Consider the following 11,336-nt stretch of genomic DNA (forward strand, 5'->3'; position numbering starts at 1 on the left):
GGTCCCCCTTGCCAACTTCTCAACATAAGTGTGCGTCCACGCCCATTGTCGTCCACTTTTCTCTTCTTTGGAAATCTGTACAGGGTTTTAAGCGGCAAACTTTACTAGAGCCTTTACCATTCTGGATCTGTGACATTGGCGGGTAAGATAAATAATGAGGTTTGGTCCACGAATTGGATCGTAAAATTCACCCGGAGTGAGACGGCAGATAGGCTCACTGGCCATAAAACAGTCACGTGGTGGCAATTAAAGTCAGTTTTATGGTTTTGGGGAGTCGACACTATATCGCATATAAAGTTTAATCGCACTGACGTGGAGCTTCGTTCTCTTTCTCCGCAGACCGTAGAGGTGTTCCTTGACTGCATCCACGACTGCTTCTGACAAACCAGATTGCTATGGACTGGAAACACGTCGACCGGATTCACTCGGGTGGACGAGGGTCAGCTCTTGGTAAGTTCGAGTTTGTTTGTTTCGGGTTTTCGCTGCTGTTGAGAGACAACATTTTCTTTAGGCCCTCAGTGAAACAATGAGCAGAACATAAACGCATTCAAGTTCCAACTGCGTTAATTGAGGTTTGTACTGTGAAGACCTGCTTGTCCGGCAGATGGGTGGTAGGGGGCATTGCTCTCTGGCTGTAATTGCTTCCTTCCTATACAGTAACGTTCTCTGCCCTTTGTATCTATGCATTGAATAATGATTTTAAAATATGTTTTTGATGATTTTTGTCAGTTTTTCCTAGTATCAACCACACCCTTCACAGGACTTTTTGGTAGACGTTGATGCACAAATCCGACCCCAAGCCAGAATTACCTAAAAGTTTTGAGAGAGAGGATAGGAAGTATCTATCTATCTATCTATCTATCTATCTATCTATCTATCTATCTATCTATCTATCTATCTATCTATCTATCTATCTATCTAAATCCATATGCAAAAATTGATTCCCTCTGTTAAAAAGATTATTTTATACCATCAATATAGATTGTTAATATTCTGCACATTTTGACCAACTGGCTATTTTGGGACTGGAAATCTGATAAAACTGAGTAATTATTAATCATAATCATCTTCAAGCACCACTACTGCTCAGCAACACTGTAGTTATCGCAACCAACAACGCTGTTTTATTTCATCTTTGAGGCACACAAAACGTATAGTATAAGGAAAAATAAAAACGTTAATGCAGAACACAAAGATGTTTTTGCTTGCCTTATTTGAGGAAATGCGCATATAACATCTGCATACTTAAAGTGAAGTGTGAGAGCGAGTGGGAGATAGACAGAATTCGATAGACAATGAAGGAGAGAGAGGGACTGAAGAAAAATGTCTTCGCTCCTGGTTCACCGTGAGGTCAGCGGCGGCAGGAAGATGAATGTGCACACGCCGTAAACCACCAGCAGAGCTCGCTTTTGGCCAAGTTCAGTGTCACCCGCATTTGCGCTCCTTCTCCCTATAAGGATAGAAAAGACAGAAAGAAAAAGAATAATAACTCCCGCATACACCTTTAATTGCAGGGACTCTCGGTAGAATATAAATGGTTTACAAATCTGGATGCAGCTTGGATATCAGCAGAACGAAATTGATGGCTACAGCAGGCCAAGCTGTCTGGAGATATAAAGGTTGTTTGATGACATATTAATAGTTTTGGCCTAATATTAGTGGTCATGATAAATGGCAGTTATAAAAGATGTATGGGGAAAACAATAGCTTAGAAAAGAATGAAAGAGAGAAAAATTGAGAAAGAACGTTGGTGAGCTCGAAGGCTTGTTTGTGTCCATCTGTTTATTTGTGCTTGTTTGTCTGAGAGAGAGTTTTATATCGTAAAGGTAGGGGGAGGGCCGGGGTCAAAAGTTTACAGCAGAACAAGTAGCTGTCATCTGTTCTTGTAGAGCGCAGTGCCACTTTTATAATGGCACAAAAGATGGAATAGCTGTGAATCCCGTGAGTTCAGGTCTAACCTCGCGATGAACTCTGCAAGCTGGGTGACCCTGGGTTAGCATCCCAAGAGACTACCTCCTCCGCCTGTGCCAGAGATTGAGTATTCAGGTTTTATTAAGGGGTTTGATTGGTGAATTTCCTTTGAATAAATCCCATTTGATGACCATAAGTTCGACAGGACATTTGCATTTAGGATTGATAATATTTCCGCAATGAACATTTCTTTGTTTGCATAGTTCTGAAGAGTAGTTTTTTCATGTTTTAGCATCTTGAAAATTAAACATTCGTTAATTTTAACAGAAGAAAATAAAAGACAACAGAAAAGAAAAAAACAATAAAAGGAGAATATGCTGTTAGCATTATTTACCGGTAAATCAGGACTAAACGAAGCCGAGACGTTATTGAGACGGTTTGTAGTAAAATGATTTGAAATTGTCTTACAAATAATTTTATGTAATAGCCTACTCATCAACTTTTGGACAAATCTCGTTTTAGACAAGCGAAGAATCATCGAATATATATAAATTCTCTCTATTTTATTTATTTATTTATTTATTTATTGTGAATACTCAAATTGTTTGAATAATAAATATTCAAATTGACATATTTTTATTGGATATCCTAACTGTTTATTTCTGTTTAAAATTCATTTTTATTTTTTGAAAGAATGCATAGGCCTACATTTTGTAAAAATATCTACTTTTCCGAAAAAAAAATCATAATTTTGCAATACAGAAAAGTTAGACAACAAATGCAATTATAAAAAGATCTGAATGTCACACATTTGTGTCGACAAAATTTGTTCAATGTAAGTCATTTCGAAAAATTGTCTCCAATGTTGTATATTCGTTTAATTCACGGGTTTACAGAAAACGCGATGGCTTAATATGGCCGTATTGCTTTTCATAAGAGATAGGAGATCTTATACTGGGAAACACAACTGCTGTAGGCTATCTCTGTAAGTATAAGATTTTGAGTCAAAAGTCCAATTACAGAAATGCTTGCGTTTTGAAATGATTTTGATTTTATATGTTGGTTTCAGCCAAAAGCAGTTCAAATGAACAGTAAACTGGAATATTTATCTTAAAATTACATCCTCAAATTAAAGTGAAATATCATTGTATTTTGTAAAAGCAGTTGGGTCAATATAACACAATAAGACTACACTAGGTTAAATTAAACTTAAGCAAGTTATTTAGTAAAAGCAGGTTTTCATAACAAGGGTATTTAAAAAAAACAGGTCGGTGGTGCAGGTTGCCCCGTATGTTTTAAGTTGTGTAATCAGATTGATTTTATACAATCTGCTGGCGAAATGTAGCCTATGTTACCTTTTACATTTTTCGTGTTGCATTTAACATTTGGTTTAATGTTTAAGGCTCTTTATAGCCAATTTATTGGCAGTGTCTCATTCTCATTTTCTCTCATTCAAATGACTTTCAATATCCTGAGTAATATACGTGGAATAAAAATGTGACAGCTAGCACCGGTGCACCTAGCACCGGTGACTTTTAAGATGCGAGTTTTAAATATATATATAATAAGAGTTTTCTTTCATCTGATCCTTTGATTAATTGTTAGTTTTACTTGTCTTAAATATGTAAATATTGCAGCGTGTTTAATTTTAGCCCTCCAGTTTTGTACACAAAGGAGAGAGAAGTAGGCCTATATAATGAATAACAGACGACATGGTATCATTTTTTTATGGGCCTCAGAAAACTAAAGCCTTGGCTTGTTTTAAACCCGTACGGTTAAAAGACAGCAATTTTAATTGATCGATAAGTTAAATCCAATAATTAAACAACATTCTAATTAGCTATATTATTATTATTAGTAGTGGTGGTAATAGTAGTAGTAGTAATAAATATGTTGTTATAATAAAATGAATAATGAATTTGTCATACCATATACCTTCTATATATATATATATATATATATATATATATACATATTTTTTCCCCCCCCTCATTTGTAAGTCGCTCTGTTCCCTGATGGGATAAACGAAGTCCAAGGCCGGGGTAAACGCAAGGTCACTGCGTCTAACAAATATGAAAATTTCACCTTTTCAGAGGGCACGCCTTGTTGTTTAACAAAGACTGTCAGTGAACAAGATTAATAAGAGGCGAAATGGACACTGAGTCACTGAGAGGTCAAACTGAAGTTATCTCTGTGTAGCTATTAAAGAAAGGTAGCCAGAGCGGTTCTGAAGCTGTGGAACCGCATGAGGCTCACATAGTTTAATACTAACTTGAAGCTCGCGTGGATACAGGAGTTTTCAGTTCAGGGTGGCTGTTGATTCACTACATGGAAATGTTAAGGATAAAGAAACATTACGTGGGAACTACCTGTCGCGCAAACGATGTGTCATTATTTTGGTTTATCTGGTCATGGCATATAAGCTTCAGGGTCAGGGATAATATTTTGCTCACGACCTTACACACGGTAGGCCTTCTGAGTTATATTTTAGTGTTTATATAAAAACTGCTATTTAACAAGTCTAAAGGGAATATGGTAACGTTATGGAATTGAGTCTGTCTGTGTTGTGCATTTCCCAGAAAACGAGAAATGGTTGAAAAAGTGTATTGGCTTTACATTGTTTTTAAAATGCATGTTTCATAGAGATATTTCAAGATCATAAACATGACATTGCAGTCTTTATTATAATGGATCTAAATCATTTTCATTACCATCTAAGCACTATCAATACGGATATAATTGAATAAACAGTGCCATGTATTGCAGTAAACTAAAAAAATAAAGCCAACTGCAATAAACAATTAGGGGTTGCCTGCAGACCACATATGATAATTCAATACGTCCAGAATACAAATTCTGAGTTGGTTTTGGTCTACTCTTGTTAGAGTAGAAGACGAAATACAATGGATCTAAGCCACTGTGCAATACATGAAAGGTGACAAGCTGTCCGGTTCAGTTTAACTTGACAGTTAAAAAATATAAAAAGTAAAAGCCAACACATTTCATTATGGAGCTTCTATGAGACAATAAGGAAAGCCACGTTTCTTTATTTAGACACTTAGACATTACAATTTATGTATTTTGCTTTTGCTGAAGACATGTGAGATTTTTCTTACTAATTCAGTAATAATAATAATTCAAAAGATACAAATCGAAAGATGCAAATGTGTGCAACTAAAAGGCTCATGTAGCATCCTCTCGTTGTTCTTGACTACACACGCTTGGGTCACTTTAATGTCGAGCAAATCGTCTAACTGATGGTCTTTCCTAATATTTCTTTGACGATGCCAGTGGTGGGGAACCCCCAAAACTAAGTCTGTTCATTGGGTTTGTTACATTAGTTACAAAAAAAATTATTGGTTGATGTGGTTGCTGGCTTGAAAGTAGGCTTTGTGCTATTCATTAACAGGTGCAGTCACTGAGTTTACTGATATAGTTGCTTTTGTTAAAGTGGTCGTGGGCCTTATTGGAGGTTCTTTTGAGGAACCTATAGAAATTTTAAAGTCCCTGAAGGGTACAAAACTGCAGGTCGTGGTACACAAACAAACGAGATATTTTGTACATTTATCATGAGAAAGAGCATTAACACTGGAAGGGGATGCTTTCGTGATAAATTACGTTCTCTATTGCACTCAATTGTTTTTCACTGTATATAATGCATTTTAGCATACATCTTGTACATTCAGTCAGCTGTTTCGTTTTCCATGCGATGCATATGGTAACTACATCGAATTAATTTCAGATATATTTTGATTCGATAACAAAAACAGACGCATTGACCGCTCGAACACATTTTTGCTGTGCTGATGCCTGGCCTGCTATTGGTGCTTGTTTACACGATGCCCACAGGAGGCGCTGATTGGTCGCATTTCTCACGTGACCGACCAACTTTGTACATTTGACAGAGGAGTAGGTGGGTTTTGGAGAGATCAGAAAAACGACAGCACGATAAAAATTAGAATTGTTGCACTTTTCAAATTAATGATCATGAGTTCCTACTTGATCAATTCAAATTACATCGAACCTTCTTTCCCACCCTGCGAGGAATATCAGCAGAATGGATACATGCCCGTGTCCTCTGATTATTATGAGCGGCCGAAAGACGCGGGCTTCCCCCATCACGAGGAGGCATCATTCCCGCGATCAAACTACCAAGAGCCGAGCTATGATTACGGTAATGTGTCAACCAACGGCCTCAACGATTTCACCGACCGTCATCACGCGCAACCTCAATCCGTTCCGCAGAATCATGGATCCCGCCTCACCACAGAGAGCTGTGCTGGTTCAGCTGCGAACAAGGATTGCAGCCTCGTGTCAGAGGCTCTCCCAGGCGCACAGAAGGGTAAAGAGCCGGTGGTGTATCCCTGGATGAAAAAAGTCCATGTTAATACCGGTAAGTAATGTGCACGGGCAATAAAAGCTAGGAGCCCTGTGGAGGGCGTTCGTCGTAAGGCATGTGGTGAACATACCCTGTTGTAATTGCTCATTTAGAGGATTTACAGCCATCGAGATGAAGTCCCGGTGATTACGAGTTCTCGCAAATTTTATTTCCCTCGTGTTCCACCCTGCCCATTTGCGTTTGTGTCTTATGACTCAAAGGAAAGTTTTTCGCTTACCAAGTTAGCACCAAACAGGCCCTTTCATTTAGTTATTTTCTATTTTGCAGTGCTACCAAACTAGTTACATCAATAGGCTACTGCGTGTGAATGGAATGCTGTCGTCGGAGAACGACGCATATCCATTGTTTCATACTCTAGTCATTTAGTACTCTTCAAAATGTTTAGTAAGTGTACTAATTATCCGACATCTCACCAATACCTGAGAATGTCAATAACACCTGCTTGGTTATGTGTTTGTGTGTTTAGTGACCGCCAGCTACTCTGGAGGAGTGCCCAAGAGGTCTCGCACCGCCTACACGCGCCAGCAGGCTCTTGAGCTTGAGAAAGAGTTCCACTTTAACCGATATCTGACTCGACGTCGACGAGTGGAGATAGCGCACACTATGTGTCTTTCTGAGCGTCAGGTGAAAATCTGGTTTCAGAACCGCCGCATGAAATGGAAGAAAGACCACAAGCTGCCTAATACAAAGATCCGCTCCTCGAGCTCTGCGCCCTCCAATCATCACGTGAAAACGGACGCCACTCAGCAGCAGCAAACACTGCTTCCTACGCCTTGTTCCTCGAACCTATAGTGCTAGAAGCAAATCGGCACAAACGGAACTGAAGAAGAAGGAAGAACACATAGCAGTATTAGGATCGGAACTTCACAGGGTTACTTTTTATTCAGTGTCCGATGAGGCAACTTAACCTCGCCTTCCCAACCTCTTCCTCCACTCTAATTTGAGCTGGAAATCACATCCTTCCTGTAAAATAGTTTCTCTCTCTCTCTCTTAAAGGAACAATAGTAGAATGTACTTTAACTTGGACGATGGATCGTTACGTTTTCTGTCTTTAACCGAGACATACCGAGTTTGTGAAGATCTGCGCTAGTTACGTGTGTACAAATTGACATTTTAACTTGAAGGCACAAGTATAGGAACAATCTTCCTGGAGTAGTTATCTTATTTGTCTTAGTCCCATATTTTAGAGTATTGTTAAGTGTATTTACGTGATCAAAGCTGTGAATATTCGTGTATTTGGTTATTTGTATATTGGTGAATGATGTCAAGTTGTTTTAGTAAGCCTGTGCAAGTAATTGTAGGCTTCCCGTGAAAATAATAAAAATGACTTTATTGTGTATTATCTATTTAGTTTAATCCACAGGACTAATGTAGGCTGTGTAATTTAGCATGTTAGAACCATGTTACTGTTTTATTCCAACGTAAGCTATATTGATTACTAATAACAAAACTTTAAATAGTCGATGTTAAACTAAAAGCTTGCCTCCGAAGTTTTTATTACGTAAATTGTCAATGCTATGTAGGCCAATGGTTTAGGTTTGCTTATTTTTATTTTTTAAGGTATTATAACATAGCCTTAAAAAACGGTTCACTTCACAAACCAAGTTATATTGCCCTCAGTCTTGTGACGTTTAGTTTTTTATTTATTCCATTTGGTTATCCTTGTGGTAAAATAATTCAAACGCGCATATAGCGGTTATATATTGTTCCTTTAAGCTGAACTTTTTTACGATACAGCGTTACAAAATGCCTGATATTTCGCTGAAATATTACATATTTAACTTAAATACAGCAGTATTTATTTCTAAATAACCAAACTGATAACAAAATCACATACATTGATATTAAACACTTTGAGCCATTCTTGAAATTATAATAATTTCAGTACAAACAGATCTCGTTTGCGCCACCCAGTCTTCTTTGTTTGTTTTCTCAGGACAATCTATACTTAGTTGAATTTACGTCCATTGTAAATGTAATCTAAACTGTATCTATTTCTTTTGCGCAGTACCTTTCCAAAATCAAAATATAGGCTATTTAAATAACAAATACCATTAACTATTTCCCCAATATAAGTCTATTGAAATAAATTAGAGACGGACAGTAGGCTACTTAGTAGTGTAAACTAGTGTTGGGGTCAAGCAGAGGACACAAACGAGCTGTCCAATCATCAAATTGAAGCACTGTGTACGACCCCTTAACCTCTGACCTCGCCATATTCAGCACCCTCCAGACCATGGTCTATTTATTCCTCGAACGCATGGGGCAGTAGTGGAACTTGAATAAGGCCTATTATTTTAAAATAAGACCAAAACCGTACTCTGTTTATGCATAACTAACTTTACACGACTAATTTCACATAAAATATAAATTAAATGTTCAAATCGGCTAAATTATTTGCAATTCAACGACTCTTTTCAAAACGCATCTAAATTATTTATTATACAAAACATCAGCTGTGAAATTGACTATTTAAACGGATATAATGGTCGATAATAATGTAAGGATGCCAATTTAGTAATCTAAAGTGCACTAATATTTTTGTTTGCGTACATTTAGACTAACTTTCACCAAGAATAGCATTGCTCAGAGACAACAATAGCATTGGATCTTAAAGAGTATCTGGTCTGTTTACGACTTTGTGGAATTTGAAATCAGTTTTGGTGACCATTTTTTAAATATCCAGATTTCGAGAGAAAAAACTTAAACTGCAGCCTCTAAGATAGTCACAGTCATTATTGATTCAGATCTTGACAGACAGGAAATTTAAACTTCCATCATGACACCAGCACCTCACCTCTCAATCTACCATGCTTAAATTTTAATTGACTGGCTCACATGACCATATTAAATAATAGATACCTCTTGGTTAGAAATAGATACAGGAGGTTCGGTCGGATTTTTCATTTTGCAGTTGACCGTCGACTTAGAGAGACTTCTCAGAACCGACCAGCTGCTACTCTTCCGGTCAGTCTTCAAAAAGAGGGTTTGGAGTAAGTAGAAGTTTTTTAAAATCTAAAAATGTGGATGTTAGATATAGAAAACTATCTAGCACGTGTTCGAAGTACAAGTTATATACAGATGTTGTTTGTATTGAAGTGAACCCGTTTTCTCATTACGCTATCCAACAATTTAATAGTAGGGAATTTTCTCTGAATAATTAAGATTTTTTAAGTGTCAGTAAATGTCAGTTTATATACAAACGTTAAATATAGTGAATTACTGTAGCCTACTTTTAGATGTATGTACTGTGGTTATGTAGGCTACTTTTCGACTCTTGAAAATCTCAATTGTAAGGCAATTGTAAATAACAAGTAGTAGCCTAGTAGTAATAATAAAAACAATAACAATAATATGTTCTAGATTTTCATAAGCTACTAAATCTCTTTACTATGTAGGCTATGTCAGTCACCTGTTTCTATCATTATCAAAACACAGGCTACAAACAAGAAGATTTTTAACTTCTATTTTTATTTCATTCGCATTCAACAAACGTTATCCGAACTCATGGGCAGAACTGTTAAACAGTCAAAGATCATTGCCGTTCCACTGGCATCATCGTCAAATTTAGTTGAGTTGTAGCCTACATCATTATTAGCTTTGATGATGACCACGGTAAATCCAAGGAAAAGAATTATCTTCGTCTGCGTGTTGTAGTAATCTTAGCTTGCTTCAAGAGCTCCAAATGTCAGCATGGAGAACAGATTTGTTCTGTCCCCCGGCGAAACTCCACGAACCATTTAGATTGAAAATACAGCCCTGTCTGTAGGCTTCTTGAAAAGCAGCAGGCCACTTTAGGAAATAAAAACGAAATGGTTGAAATACGTTTATGCTGGTCTGCAGTCACTAATGTAATGACAATTAATTAAATAAAAAATAAGTGATGTTATCAAAATTACATAAAAAGACGGGGATTAGCTTTGCACCCGTTATGCACTGTCCTGGTCCCGAATACTGTATAAAAGCGTTCTTAATGAACTTTGTGATCGGGTCAGTGGGAAGTTTAGGATGCATGCTGAAATGTATGAGAAGCAAACACACAGACCCTAGGGACTCAAGGCGGGTTCGCGTTGCGTCTCGCAACACCCCAGGGCTGTTTCTAGTTATAGCAGGCAGGTGAATACTCTAACAAAAAGGTCTAAACAGCACAAACAAGTCTGACTAAAGAGGTTTTTTAAACATGTTTACTCTTTTAAATATTTGACTTTCATAAGTCACACTTGATAAAGCACATAGCACATCACAGTAACCACGTCAAAATGAAGATGTATAATGCGTCGCCTTGGCACAAAAAGCGGGCAACGCTAGCCTCTGTCCAAGAGTTCTTTGCATGAGTATGGAAATAAAATAATAACATAGTCCATCTCATGTTAAAATCTGAAAAAAAGTTTGTACTCCTTCAAATTGCGGCTTTGGAGAGAACAAAGCATTGGTGTAAGGGGGAGAAGCGGTCCCTGGCTGATGTGATTAATTATCTACAGGGCTTCACCACGTCTGTTGGATGAGCTTTCAGCCTAAACACTCTGCTGCCGGAAAACAAGCACCAAATGGTGGTAAAGAGAAGGCCCCTTTCGGGACGGGTCTTCTTTCTTTTGTTTGTTGAGGTAGACTTGATAGATCACTGCTCTATAAATATGTCAGAACTGTAGCTTCAGCTCCTGTGACTCTTGTAACTAAACTGTAGCTTCTACACATACAATGTTACATATGCGGGCTCAATATGCACATTCATAATTTTCAGTACTGCAGTGTTAACACGAGCAAATTCTAAGGTCAAAAAGATCATATGCATGGTAGGTCCACTGAGAACTTCCATTGAGTCTCGTTTGACTGATACACCGTAATCACCGAGAGAGGGCCACCTTGCACACACGAGTTCTTTAAAGGTATTCAGTAACAGTGATTTATTAGATTTTGATGTATATAGTTGGTTGCAAGTATTTGTATGGAATATTTCTAAGAGATAATGCTAGATGGGGGGGGGGGGATCAAGGAAATTCAGATTTTTATTTTTTGTATTAATAAA

The 11,336-nt window shown here is 37.5% G+C and overlaps 2 protein-coding genes across 5 annotated transcripts in view; both read left to right on the top strand.

Moving 5' to 3' along the window:
- The first annotated feature begins 378 nt into the window (after window positions 1-378).
- LOC107592004 (homeobox protein Hox-A3a) overlaps window positions 379-11,336 on the top strand; it is a 21,569-nt gene continuing 10,611 nt past the window's right edge. The window contains exon 1 of one of the 4 annotated variants that reach the window (XM_016281331.1): window positions 379-450. The gene's annotated coding sequence lies outside the window, so the exon portion shown is untranslated. Of the gene's footprint in view, window positions 451-4,132; window positions 4,378-10,745; window positions 11,197-11,336 lie in introns of those variants that run through there. The other 3 variants (XM_016281334.1, XM_016281330.1, XM_016281332.1) reach the window with 3 other exon arrangements.
- Window positions 5,338-7,561, top strand: LOC107592005 (homeobox protein Hox-A4a-like). Its single transcript, XM_016281335.1, has 2 exons — window positions 5,338-6,304; window positions 6,777-7,561. Exons 1-2 carry the CDS (start codon window positions 5,893-5,895, stop codon window positions 7,100-7,102), a joined length of 738 nt encoding a protein of 245 aa, XP_016136821.1. The 5' UTR covers window positions 5,338-5,892; the 3' UTR covers window positions 7,103-7,561.

Source organism: Sinocyclocheilus grahami, unplaced genomic scaffold, assembly GCF_001515645.1.
Source record: "Sinocyclocheilus grahami isolate Dianchi unplaced genomic scaffold, SAMN03320097.WGS_v1.1 scaffold149.1, whole genome shotgun sequence".
NCBI lineage: Eukaryota > Metazoa > Chordata > Actinopteri > Cypriniformes > Cyprinidae > Sinocyclocheilus > Sinocyclocheilus grahami.